Raw genomic sequence first — 14,323 nt, 5'->3', positions numbered from 1 at the left:
ATAAGTAGGGAACTGGAAGAGAATCGGGGCTGCTGGAATTAGAACCAGCGCCCATTTGGATCCCAGCACATGCAAGGCAAGGACTTTAGCCACTAGGCTATTGTACCGGGCCCATTGGAGGACATCTTGAAGTAGCAGATATAACAAAATTAGCAACTTCAAAAATAACAAATTTTCTCAGTATAAGAAAGCCCAAATTTTGTGTTTCTGTTGAATACCAAGAGTACAAATCTTCCTTTCAATGTTAGCCCCCACTAATATTGAATTTTAAATATCAGAAGACTTTTATTGATTTTTTCCTTTCTTTCTAATGTATTTTGAATTCTATTTTCTGTTTTTTTTTTAAATTATTGAAAATTTATTTTCATTCCATTTAAAGCAGAGAAGCAGAGATCTTCTATCCATTAGTTCACTCCCCAAATGCCTACAACCAGAGCCAGGTACCTGCAGGTCAACCCAGTTTCCAAACAGCTGAGTTATTTCCCTTCCTCCAGGTTATGCAGTAGCAGGAAGCTGCACAAGAGGATAATGCAGGGCTTACACAGGAGACTCCATTGTGAAATATGGGCAACCCATGACAACTGAACCACTGACTGCATTCCCACTCCTGCTAATGCTTTTGAAGCAGACAGATAACGTCGGCATTAAATATACTGACTTAGTACGTAGTTACCCAGGATGATGATACATGTGAAAAATGTATTCAGTATGTTATTTCCTCTCATCTCTGCCCACCTGACACTAGGTACCCTGTTCAATCAGTGTCAGTTCCATTTGTGAGTCAGTGTCACTTACCAGTTCGTTAAGGTGTTCGTTTCCACTAACTTTGCTAATCTTTCTCTTCCGTCACATAAACACATGCATACTCCTCCAGTATCACTCAGTACAATTCAGAGATGCTATAGCAGGACCGACAGGATGGATATGGAGTAGAAAAGCTAGGCAGATTCCTTGAAGAAATGACAGACCTCTGGGAAAAGAATGGGAGGACAGAGCATAGTGGTTGGGAACACGTGGCTGGAGGTTTACTCACCACCGTTGTTTCCCGGTTAAGGCTGACTGGTGTGAATGTGCCAAGACCACTTCCAAGAAGATGGGTGGGGCTCTGGCACGGGGTAACCGGCCGCTTGGAATGCCTGCATGGCATTTCAGAGTGCCTGGTGTAAGTTTTGGCCACTCCACTTCTGATCCAGTTTCCTGCTAATGCATATCCAAGAAGGCAACAGATGACAGATAGCTCAAGTCTTGAGTTCCTGCCAGCCATCTGGAAACCCTGGATGAAGTCCCAGGCTGCTGGCTTTGCCGGGCTGTGGTGATTATTTGAGAGTGAACTCATAGATAGAAGGTCTTGTTTTTTCTCTGTACCTTCCAAATAAAATAAACTTTTTTTTTTTAAGATTGATTTTTTATTTTCATTACAAAGTCAGATATACTGAGAGGAGGAGAGATAGAGAGGAAGTGGAGCTGCTGGGATTAGAACCAGCGGCCATATGGGATCAAGGCAAGGACCTTGGCCACTAGGCCACGCTGCCGAGCCCATAAAATAAACTTTTTAAAGAAGAAAGAAAAGCAGCACTAACCCAAGCATAACTACAGATCTACACTGATCTGATGTTCAGTGGTTTGAAGTGTTTTAAATGTTATGTGAATATATGTTCTGATCATTTAAACGCATCTTGTTCTAGTCCTGATTCTTAGCTTTGTGTTACAGGAGATGGGAAGGTGAGCTTCTCAGATTTCATAAAGGTGCTAACAGATAAGAACCGCTTCCTGAAAGCTGTGGGTAAGTGGAGATCTTGCTAATGGATGACAGGCAGTTACCTGGCTACATGGTAAAGAAACATCACTCACCAAGGAGCCGTCAGGAGACAAATCAGTAAGACATAGTTGGAGGTGCAGTTTGCTTTTTCAGTGCTCTCCAGAACAGTATTTACTAAACAAACGGGTAGTTTTAAAATTTTAATTAAAAAAAAAATACCAAGCAGACACCAGCGATATCGAAAAGGCTTCCTGGTGTTGTGGAGTGCAAGAGAGATCACACTTGACCCCACGTGCAGTGTTAGAAGTCTTTATTGTCCAAGCTTGGTGACAGCAGTCCACGTTACACGCCAGGAGCCACGGCGCCGAGCAGTGAAAAGGGGTTTTTAAGCTCTCATCCTCCAATCAGATTGAGAGCCATGCAGTACAGTTTCAGGCAGGAGGGGAGTTACCAGAGCCCAGGAGGGACCAGGTACGTGGAACCTCCAGAGCCGTTTCCGGCCAGTTGTGAATGACGCGGAAGGCGGGAGGGGCAGGGTGCACTTTTCGCGCCTTCAGTTAACTTGAATGGTGTGGTTTCCTTGCCTTGCCCGCAGTCAGTTAACCTGACAGGCTGTGTGCCTCAATGGCGGCGCCCCATGACAGTGGAGAAGACATTGCCCTCTGGTCTCCCTTGGTAATACTCAGGGGGAGAATGGTGTAGAAAAATCTGGTGTCCTAGCGTGCCTGGATTGCCTACCAAGCACATTCTCAACTTGCAGAGACATTCCTTTCACTGAAAACTTTGGGGAGAAGTAAAAACATACTTTCTCATATAAACGGAGAGTGTGGGTAGCTTCCTGCTGTGCCAGATGAGCTGGCCAATGGTTAGAGTCCTCGGGCACGGTTACAGGCAATATACAGGTGTGCCTGAAATATTGTTGCTCCTTCATGATTTGTCTGTGAGTTTCACAGGAAAATCTGTTATTCATATCATGTTTCTTAGGACAAATACATTATAAATTCCAAATATTCTTACTGCATACAGTTTTAAAATATACCTGTTCACAAGATACTACTGTTAGGATAAAGGGAAGCCACAGCTCGCAAGCCCTACACTAGTGATGGGCCACGGTGTAGCCAAGCCTCGGCTGTGCTCATCACCATGTCCGTTGTCTGGACTGAAGAGCAAGGCTACTGACCTAGCCTAGCAGTTCATTTTTTATGCTTAGAGCAAAAGTAGTTTACCTGGAAATATTTTTCAATTTACCCTAAGTATTCTGCCTACCAGGCAATCAGAGTGACCTTTCTACTGACTGTAACAAATTTTTAATGTTTTGCTGTATCATTCTGACTTGACATTATTATCAGGAAGAGAAAAAAAGACTATCAGTTTATTGCTTTTGTGACAAATTATTTGTTCAGAAGGCACTGTAAAATCTTCTTTCTTTCTTTCCTTTTTTTTCCCTACCTACAGTTCCAGAAAAGGGAGTCTGCTCAGATTTTGCTAACAACCCAGGAATACTATTGTTTGAAATCCTATCAAAGCTTGTAGAAACTTCAGCCTTACCCCGAAAGGCTATCATGGAAATAGTAAGGTGAGTGACAAGGAAAGAACCAAAAATGGCTTCCTCAAGAGGAATGATGGGAACTGTAACATAGCAGCAACTCCTCATTAGCATCCAACGCGCACGGTCTGGTCCGAAACAACAAAGGCATCTGGGCAAAACTCAAGGCCGCCTCTGCCCTGCCCAGCTCGGAATCGCAAGGCTGACTTCTGATCTTCTCAGCTTCCTGCTGAGGGCCCTTGGCGTTGCTTTTGCTCCAAAGAACCCCAGCAGAGTAAGATTTCTCCTGGATGGTTACATGGGGCTAAGATATCATCCACCATGGAGCTGTCCTTCCTGGGAGGAGGTACAGCAAATGGAGACCTCCGAGAGACCTTTGGGTTGAGCAGAGCAGAATAAAGGATGAGCAGGCCTTCTCACATCTGGTTCTGCTCAGTTACTCCAGCAGACAGCGCTAAATATGAAATTCCTTGGGCTATTTTTATCTTTTTTTTTTTTTTTAGAATTGATGTCAGGAAGGTTGATACGAAGAGTCTTATCATTTCCACATCTTTTTTATAATTTGTGAAGATTCATTTATTTTTATTGCAAAGTCAGATATATAGAGAGGAAGAGAGACAGAGAGGAAGCCCTCCTGTCCACTGATTCACTCCCCAAGCGGCCACAATGACTGGAGCTGTGCCAATCCAAAGCCAGAAGCCAGGAGTCTGTTCTGTGTCTCCCGCATGGGTGCAGGGTGCCAAGGCTTTGGACTGTCCTCAACTGCTTTCCAGGCCACAAGCAGGGAGCTGGATGGGAAGTGGAGATGCTAGGATTAGAAGCGGTGCCCATATGGGATCCCGGCGTGTGCAAGACAAGGACTTTAGACGCTAGGCTACCACGCCGGACCCTATTTTTATCATTCTTTTGCATAAAATTTTATCATCCTATTACATAAATCAGACAAATGTTATCAGTGTTATTCTTTTCAATTCATACTCCTTCAAAGCACTCTGGTATTCTGCTTAGACCTAAAATTATAGAATACCACCAGCAATATGAAAATATTATTCTTCACTCAGTAGAAAGGCTGTTTATCATATCCTATTTCTCTGTCAGATATGGAAGAGAGGTTATAGAAGCTACTTTTTATTCTACTTGGAATACAATTATTTAAATATTTGCTGTTAACACATTTAGCACACTGCTTACTTCTCAGCCTCAATTTCCTCATTGGAAAGGAATAACGACCACATTGAATAGCAGTTGTGGGAATGATATGTTGATGTCGGCGGGCGGGGAACACGTTTTTCTTCATGTATTATGTTACTGGCATAGAAATAGATGCAAAGGGGTTGGTGTAGTGGAGTTGCCAGCATCCCATGTGGGCACCAGTTCATGTCCCAGCAGCTCCACTTCTGATCCAGCTGTGGAGGATGGTCCAAATCATTGGGACTGTGCACCATGTGCGAGACCTTTATGAAGCTCCTGGCTTCTGGCTTCAGATGCACTGTGCTCTTGCCATAGTGTCCACTTGGAGAGTGAACCAGTGGGTGGAAGGTCTCTTTATGTCTCTCTTCTCTCTCTCTCTTCCTCTTTCTCTCTCTCTCTGTAATTCTGACTTCCAAGTAAAAATAAATAAATCATCTTTTGAAATGCAATCCTATTTATATAGGATTATATAAATAGTAGGAACACACAAAGCAATGAGTTGAGTATGAAATATACATGAAGCAATTACTGTAAATAATTGTCAGGCAAAGATCAGAAGTTCAGGAAAGGGCCCGGCGACGTGGCCTAGTGGCTAAAGTCCTCGCCTTGAACACTCCGGGATCCCATATGGGCGCCGGTTCTAATCCCGGCAGCTCCACTTCCCATCCAGCTCCCTGCTTGTGGCCTGGGAAAACAGTCGAGGATGGCCCAATGCCTTGGGACCCTGTACCTGTGTGGGAGACCTGGAAGAGGTTCCAGGTTCCCGGCTTCAGATCGGTGCAGCACCGGCCGTTGCGGCTCACTTGGGGAGTCGATCATTGGATGGAAGATCTTCCTTTCTGTCTCTCCTCCTCTCTGTATATCTGGCTTACCAATAAAAATGAATAAATCTTTAAAAAAAAAAAAAAAGAAGTTCAGGAAAAGGGAAGGCTTTGGGCTAGAGAAGTCCTCCAGCGGGAGCCTTTCTAAGATGTTAGGCTTCAACAATTCTGACTTAGCAGGTGGATAGGGAAGGCCAAGAATTTGCATTTCTAGGGGCTGGTGTAACACAGCAGGAAAAACATCCACCTGTGATGTTGGCCTCCCGTATGGTGCCGGTTCAAGTCCTGGCTGTTCCATTTCTAATTCTGCTCCTTGCTAATGATTCTGGGAAAGCAGCAGAGGATGGTGCAAGGACTTGGGCTGCTGCACCCCTGTGGGAGACCCACCAGAGGCTCCAGGCTCCTGGGCTGCTGCACCCCTGTGGGAGACCCAGCAGAGGCTCCAGGCTCCTGGCTTTGGCCTGACCCAGTCCCAATCATGTGCCATTTAGGGAGTAAAACAGCAGATGGAAAATTCTCTCTCCCTCTCTCTTTTTTTCTCTCTCTCTCTCTCTAGGTCCTGTCCTACCCCACTCTGTAACTTTGCCTTTCAAATAAAATAAGTCTTTTTAAAAAAGAACTGGTGCCCATAAGGGATCCTGGCATGTTCAATCTGAGGACTGTAGCCACTAGGCTACCACATCAAGCCTGAAAAATTTTTTTTAATTAAAAAAAGTTGCATTTTTAAGCCCATGCATGCTAATATAGTAGAAAAGCCATTATCAGCATGTGTGTTGAGCTGGTGCTACTTAAGGGTTTGTCAGAAATCCTAAGCTTTGTACAAATAACTGGCAGATTTGGGGGAAGGACACCAAAGACTGAGAGCTGCACATCTGAGCTAGTAAGTGGCCTGCAAACAAAGTATCACTACATAGTCCTCAAATGTCATAGGAACAGGCACTCAGGTATTGAATGTGTGTGCAAATTAAATTTAAAATAAACATATCCCACATGTATAATTTATTTGTCCCTTTCTTGTCCTTTAGTTCTATCTATTTTGAATTACTTTTTTCTTTTTTAGCTATTTTCGAAGAAAATTCCAAGATACTGGCACAGGAATCTGGTGGAATCCCTATACGATGGGTTATGGAAAAAGGAGATTCAGGCCAGACATCTGCACACCTCTGAGCTCAAGCACAGCAGCCTTTGCTAATGCCGCCCGGATGGCAATAATGAAAGAAAAGGATTTATTTAAATTTCTTGAAGAGCTCAAGAGTAAGACTCCTTGGTTTTCTAACCACTGTTATAAAGGCTTTATTTATATTTGAATGTAAGAAACAAACAGGCCAAGAGCAGAAGCTTCGTCTGTTCTAAGTGACGGGGTCCAGTTACAGCGGTATCAGTTAAAAGCAAACGTCCATCCTGCCTGAGACCACAGACACCTGCGTGAAGCTCCAAATCTGTGGGTGGGAGGGGAGTGGGTGCAAGAGAGTGGAGGAGAGGCTGTGGCCACTGAAGAAAGAACGGAGAGAAACACGGGCACCGTAGATTTGTCTTTTAAGTAAGTTTTCTTCTTACAGCACTTGTGATACTGTGTTTTGTTGTTTAGGATGCAACTTCCCTTCGGATAGCCCATATTCAAAAATACCCATCTTTCCACTGTTTCCCAACGTGGACGGGTTCGTGATGGGAAAGCCATTCAAAGACATACAGAAATTAGAAATGCTAAGGAGAAAAGAGCCTCTGAACTTCTTTGAGAACTATTTTTTTCATAAAAGAGACTGGAAAACACAGGTGAGATTTAGATTACATCACATTAGTTAATTGAAATATATAGCACAATACCATGTGTTTTGTAAGTATTTTCCATCCAGATCTATAGCCGTGAGCCTAAATTTAAACTCAGGTGTTTCTCATTAAACTTCAGCAAATAGTTTGGTTTACTAAAAAACACAAGATTGGTTTGGACTTGGAGATGGAAAACATAAGGATAATAACAAAAGAACATGTTCAATATGAACCTGAAAACGTGCTCCAACCCAAGCTAGAAGATAGCTGGGGAGTGCCTCAGGATGAAAGATTCCTCAGTTCTTTTACATTTGGACAGAAGCTTACGTCTGTTAAATCTGGGATTTTGTTAATTGTGTTAAAAGATATAAAAGGAAAGTTGAGACAGCTGTTGTGGTGAAGCAAGTTAAGCCTCCACTTTGGACAGTTCTAGTCCTGGCAGTTCCACTTTTGATCCAGCTCCCTGCTAACTAGGCTAGGAAATTAGCAGAAAATGGCCCAAGTGCCTGGGCACCTGCTGTCCGCATGAGAAGCCTAGATGGTGTTCTAGTCTCCTGGCACTGTCTTGGTCCAGCCCAAGCTGCTGCAGCTATTTGTTGAGCAAACCAGCGAGTGGTAGATATCTCTCTCTTTCTGTTTCTCCCTCTTGCTCTGTAACTCTTTCAAATAACTAAAATAAATCTTTAGGAAAAAAGATACAACCATCCAGAGCTATGTGTGCACCTAGAAAATTGATGGATAAGGCTATAATTAGAATTACAAAGATTAACTTTAGACTTTTTGAAGATATTATGTATATATTGTGTTATAAAATATAACTGCTAAATCAATGATCAGTTCCATAATCACAATGGAAGATTTTTATCATACACTTCAGAAATTGGTAAGCAGACAAAACTAAACAAATGAATAGATAAATCAACTCATCCTTTGAGAGATTTAACTGTTAAGAAAAGTAGGAAGTGGAAATAAAGCTTGATATAAAAGCAGGGTCTAGGAGTTGATGCTGTGACTCAGTAAAATAATCCTCCACCTTCAGGAGCCAGCATCCCTTATGCGCACCAGTTCATGACCCAGCTGCCCCACTTCCCATCCAGCTCCCTACTTATGACCTGGGGAAGCAGTAGAGGATGGGAAAATGCCTTGGGAACCTGCACCCATGTGGCAGACCCAGAGGAAACTACTGGCTCCTGGCTTTGGATCAGCTCAGCTCTAGGCATTGCAGCCATTTGAGGATGGAACCAGTGGATGGAAGATCTTTCTCTTTGTCTCTCCTTCTCTCTGTAAATCTGCCTTTGTGATAAAAATCAATGATTTTTTTTTAATTGGGGTCTAGAAAAAGTGGTTTCAGGACCTGAGATACTGGAGCCCATTTGCGGGCAGGAGAGAGGAGAGACTCTCAGCCTTGCAGCACAGCAATCACTGGGCTTCAGCCTTGGTGCTTGTTAAAGCTGCAGCATGCAGTCCAGGGAGAAAACCACTGGTCAGCAGAGAAACATTGACTGCACAAGCCAAAGGCACAAATGATTAATGTGCAAATGAAATCTAAGTTTCTTCTTTGAAAATAACCAAGAATTTCAAGACAACAACATCGGAACTTGGAACTAAATGCAAGGCTCTCCTAAACATAAGATGTGACTTTATAGTTCATGCACCTTTGAAGCTGGCCCTAGAGAGAGGAAATATCCAGGAATGAGTGAATAAAGAACAAAGAGGAAGACCTTAGCTTTGTAAATCAGAAAAACTATCCTCCTATGTAACAGCAAAGGAGAAAAAAATTCCTTGTATTACACAACAGGGTAGAAAGACCACAGTTCACAATAACCTAGTATATGTATGAATAAATAGAAGAAAGAAGCTGCAAGCTGCCAACATAAAGTACTGTCAGTAATAGAGAAATGTTGATTTTCCTGTTCTGACCAGGACACATCACACGCATGTACTAAAAGGTCACACAGTAGCTCATACATATGTAGAGTTATTGCTAACAAAAAGGAAGTCTTGAAAGAGAATTCATATTAGAAAGCTCTAAAGGGACAAGGCAGCTCAAAGGTTTGGTTTTTCAACAACAATTTGAGTGAGCGCTGTAATAGAATGAATAGTCAATGAAGGAACACCCAGCGCCTGGCTGAGGTTAGGTGATGCACATTTTCCAGGACAGCAACCAGCGTGTGTATGTGATTTCCATCTGCCTTGTTCCGTAGCCCAGAGACCGGGAAAAGAGGGAGCTGGGCCCCTTGAGAAGATGGACAGTAATGGAGGCTCTGTACATGGGCTGTGTGGAGGGCACATTCACTTTAGGTTAGGATGGACCTGGCTTCTCTCTGCCCTTCATGTTCATTCTATACATACACTGCGTGGTGACCACTGCTCCTGAGTGGGCCTCACCATTACTGAAAAGGATTGACTTGAGGCCCACTTAGACATGGAACCACTGGGAGCTCTCAAACCTTTTAAAATGAAGTATCCTTCTGTGGGTTATGTCTTTGTTTTATAAGTCAAACTAAATTATATTTCTAACCTTCTTTTGAAAATATACACAAAGGCAGCCAACATAAAGCCCATTGACCCTGCCTCGGGCTACCCAAGCGACATCCTCGACATTGATCAAATGTTCAAGAGAAAGCAGACGTGGAACGTGGCTGATGCCGCTGCTATTAAACAGCACGTGAGTGTTCACTCTTGAATGTCTTCCCAGAAAGCACTAACAACAGCATCTTTTACTGCAACACCACACTGTAAAGCCAAGAGAATTTTTATCTGCTTTATTTGTCTTTAAAAGAAGTTAACATAGTTTTGTATTTTAATCCATTGTGATGACATTTTGCTCTAAGTTATAATGGATTCCAAAGTTAAGTGTTATGATTAATCCTGTTAATCATGCATGCTGCTGTAATCAGCTTCATTTCTAGGATATTCATTTACTTCATGCTGGAAATAGCAAACTAATTAAGGCAGTAAATGTGCAGGTATAGTGAATGGTGTACTCGGGCAGTCCTTAGGAATGAAAAATCATTATTATAACAGCTAAGAAACTAATAACAGCTTAAGGGGAACAGCATTGGCATATTAATTAAACCTCCACTTGCACTGCCGGCATCCTGTATTGGGGCACCAGTTTAAGCCCCAGCTGCTCCACTTCCAATCCAGCTTCCTGCTGTTGGGCCTGGGAAGGCAGCGAATGATAGCCCAGTGCTTGTGTTGCCTGGATGAGTTACTGTCTTCAGCCTGGTCCTGGCCTTGATGCTGTGGCCATGTAGGGAGCAAACCAGCAAACAGAACTATCTCTCCTTCTTTTTTACTCTGATTTTCAAATAACTAAGTATTTTTTAAAGTAATAATATACTCTGATTTTCAAATTACTAAGTATTTTTTAAAGCAAGAATATTTGCAGGGTGCTTCCTGACTGCCAGGCAGTGTGCTTTACAGGTGGTGGTTCACTTAATGAGCATAGCCCGAGGGTAAGTGCTGTCCGTGCCTTGTCACTGTACAGATCGGTGCCAACACGTTCAGTGATTTATCCAAAGGCACAGAGCTGTAATACATCAAAAACCTTTTGGCAGTTTTTTCATAACAAAATCTTTTTTAATGTTCATTACAAAGGTGAGGGTGTATGGATTGCAAAAGATAGACGGAGTCAAAGAGGGAAGGAGGGGTGAGGCAGATGTGTCCCCTGCAGGGGTGGAGGATCAGGGACATGAAGCATGGATAGCTCGGCTCCAAAATGCTCACTTTTTACCGCAACTCTGTGCTGCCTAGGTACTTTTATACTTTGACTTCTTAGCAACTATCTTTTACATTTTATTTATTTGTTTTATTTGAAAGGCAAAGAGGGACAGAAAGACAAATTTCCCATCTGCTGCTTCACTACCCAAATGTCCACCGCAGCCAGAGCTGGGCCAAGCTGGGCCGAGCTGGGCCAGGAACTCAACCCAGGTCTCCAGGTTGTTTGATCTAAAGGTTCACACACTAGTTGGGGAGCCATACTATATAGTGTCTGGGTACATGTTCCAGCTCCAATTTTGATTCCAGCTCCTTACTAATATGCATCCTGGCAGGTATCAGGTAAGAGCTCAAGAACTCAGGTCCCTGCCCCCACCTGGGGCACCTAGAGTGGATTCTGAGCTTGGTCTAGCCCAGCTATTCCAAGTGTTTGTGGAGTAAACCAGCAGATGGAAAACCCTGTCTACACTTCAGTAAGTAAAAACAGATCTCCCCTGTGGGTGGCATTTACATTAGCGGGAAGCTGGATTCAGAAGCAGAGGCAGAACACTACCCGGGCACTCTGCCATGGACTGTGCCCTCCCAAGAGGCACCTTCACTATGCCAAATGCCAGCCCCTTAGCAACATTTGCATCCCACGGAGACCGAGGGGGGTGTGCTTTTGGCCACTTCACTTCTCCTTATCTGTTCCCTTGGCCTGTTCCCTTGCTTTGTTTGGCTTTCCTTGCAGCTCTATATCCTTTTCTCTCATCTTTCCTGAATGTATATCCCTTAAGTATTGATATTTCTGCCATTTTCTAGTCTTGTTCTACTACTGCTGTCATCATATGTGCTCCCCCGCCCGTTTGTCAGTAAATGTTTATCTGGATCTGTGATTAGGAAATACCATGGAGAAAACAATATACTTCCCGCCCTCATGGAGGGTAAGCACATGGAGTCAGGGTGGAAGGCATGTGAAGGAAGTTGGCAGTAGTAATACATGGTGGGCCAGGATGGGGCAGGGAAACAGAACTGCTGTGTACCTCAAGAACACAGGGGTGAATTCCAGGCCTGTCTTACCAAATAAGTGGAGGCTGCTGCTAGACAGAGCCTCAAGCCCGAGCTCCCAGCTTCTACACAGTTAAGAACATTTTTAAGAGTCAGTAGTTGATCATCCCTTTAACCCAGTGAGCTGCAACAGAATGTTGGGGATCTGCCGCACGTAGAGCAACAGCAAGTCAAGTATTCTGTGAGCCCTCTCTGTCCTCCTTCCTGGCTCAGCAACCACCATCACGGTGGTAACTCAGGCCTGCCTCTAGGCTGCGCTTCCTTCTATACTTCTGTCTTACCTCTAATAAACATCTCTACCTCTGTGCTGTGCTCATATCAAACTCAACATGATCAAAAACAAACTCAACATATTCTGGAGCAAACTGACTCTCCCAGGGGCATTCTGCATCCTGGTTATTGGTAGTATCTTCTACTCAGTCAGCTGAGGCTGCAAGGCCAGGAGCCATCCCTCACTTAGGGTTTTTCTTCATTCCTCAGTCCTCCAATCAACAGATACAGCCCCTCTCATTCCCCTAGAGGTGTCCCCTTCACTACATTTCTGTTACCACTGCCTTAGCATGAGCTCTTCTTTTGGCACTGCCTGCGCAACAACCTCCAATCTGGTGTTGCCATCACTGGAGGACTCCCTGCCGACCACTGGCAAGGAAGCCAAGCATCCCACTGTTCTGCTGGGACAGGAACACTCCCTTAAGGAAGGCAGGGGATTGCAACTGGATTTTTCTGCCCATACAACCGGGCATTCATCTGCTTCCATCATGAACAGTGACCACAGCAGCAGGATTCTCGTGGATGAAGGGCTCTGCATGAACTCACTGAGTTCCCTGACTTACCAGAACATGTCTAAGGGCCTGCCTTCCCTTCATCATTATCGCTTCTCTCCAGCTTTAACCTTGACATCCAAAACGAATCAAAGTGTGTCCAAGTCAAGGATGCTAACTGCCTTCAAGCCTTTGTTTATGCTGTCCCCTCTCCCTGGAATACCTTCCCATCACCAATCATTTCCTCAATTTGACCAAATCCTTGGTGATCTAATCAGCATCTCCTCCCAGATGATTCTCCCCATTGTGGGTTGAACTGGGTACCAATTCTATATCTAGATTCTGTCTCCATTGCACATTTCTCCGTTTTTCTCTGGGGTCCTTGTAATACTCTTACAAAAGTTCTTCTCATTATTCCCAACTAAACCTCTTGGTTGTCCACCAACTCCTAGTTTCCATGTCCTCCACAGGCACTGCCTAACGTATAGACCCAGCGACTATCAAGCAGCATGAGAATGTAACTCAGGTCACAATGGTTAACATAAATGAGAGACATGTTAAGGTAACTGAAACTTCTGCTCTCTCCCTGCAGGTGAAGAGAGCTACTGATAACTACAACTTAGGAATTGCCCTTGAGCACAGAAAGGAAATGTTAAACCTCTGGCGGAAGATCCGAGGGGATCTGGTTGGAATAGAGACTAATAATGAATCCTTTTATGACACCTTCTCTACTTACACATGGTCCTGGAATGTTTGCCAGGAGTTGCTTTCTCCTAAGGACCTACGGTTACATGATGCCTACGTCAACAGAACCTCCTTTCGCCACTCTGGCTCCTTCTCCTCGACAGATATCAGTGAACGTGACCCAGAGACAGGAAGAAAAAGAAAAAGGAAAAGTTTCAAGGGATTTCCACAATGAAATTTCTACATTTTCTAGACAGTTCATCGTAAACTACTTTTTCATAGTTATCAAAATTATGCTTTCTTGATTTTGTCTAGTGCATTCTTTGCAGCTGAGAATTTTGACATCATTTGGATTCTGATCAGTAAAAAAAAATAAGTCATAAAATGGTTTTCTTTTTTCTAAATCTGTGCTAGTACATAGGTGTTTCATTCTCAGTTCCTCGACAGCCAGCTGCCTTCTGCTGCCCCCAGCTGGCTTTAAACCACCTGAGCCTCAGGAGGAAGGAGACCGGTGCTGAGCTCAGGACACTGCAAGCCACAAGGCTTTAGTGACTGCAAAAGGGAGGAGGCTTATGACCATTAGAGAGGCCAGCGATGACTGATGAATAGGCCCTTTCATTTTCAGAAAACAGTATCACCAGCACCCTGGGAACCTTGACCAATGGGGTGCTCCAAGGCTCCTCGGTCCCACACCTCACTCCACCAATCGCTTGGATTACTCCTTAAAATAGCTGATCTCACCCACTACATTTGTTGCTGTACTTTAATGCATTTAGCACAGAGGCACACACAGATGGGGCCGGTGCTATGGCGCCATATGGATGCTGCTGATTCAAGACCAGCAGCTCTAATTCTGATCCAGTTCCATGCTAATGGTGGCATGGGAAAACTGTGGAGAATGGCTAAGGAGCTTGGGCTCCTGCACCCACAGGGCAGACCTGGTTGAAGCTGCTGCCTCGTGGCTGCAGCCTGGCCCAGTCCTGGGTGTTGCAGCCATTCGGGGAGTGAACTAGCAGATGGAAGA

General features: G+C 44.0%; 1 protein-coding gene across 2 annotated transcripts in view; it reads left to right on the top strand.

The window, feature by feature from the left end:
* Window positions 1–13,675, top strand: part of EFCAB3 (EF-hand calcium binding domain 3) — a 43,932-nt gene extending 30,257 nt beyond the window's left edge. For both annotated transcript variants that reach the window (XM_058676405.1, XM_012930396.2), the window contains 6 exons: window positions 1,712–1,783; window positions 3,215–3,335; window positions 6,378–6,571; window positions 6,906–7,090; window positions 9,630–9,752; window positions 13,208–13,675. In XM_058676405.1, coding sequence (XP_058532388.1) covers window positions 1,712–1,783; window positions 3,215–3,335; window positions 6,378–6,571; window positions 6,906–7,090; window positions 9,630–9,752; window positions 13,208–13,534 — 1,022 coding nt within the window. In that variant the 3' untranslated portion in view covers window positions 13,535–13,675. The remainder of the gene's footprint in view (window positions 1–1,711; window positions 1,784–3,214; window positions 3,336–6,377; window positions 6,572–6,905; window positions 7,091–9,629; window positions 9,753–13,207) is intronic.
* Window positions 13,676–14,323: the final 648 nt, after the last annotated feature.

Source organism: Ochotona princeps, chromosome 17 (assembly GCF_030435755.1).
Source record: "Ochotona princeps isolate mOchPri1 chromosome 17, mOchPri1.hap1, whole genome shotgun sequence".
Taxonomy (NCBI): Eukaryota; Metazoa; Chordata; class Mammalia; order Lagomorpha; family Ochotonidae; genus Ochotona; species Ochotona princeps.
Note: the sequence above shows the minus strand (reverse complement) of the source record. Positions and strands in the feature narration are given on the sequence as shown.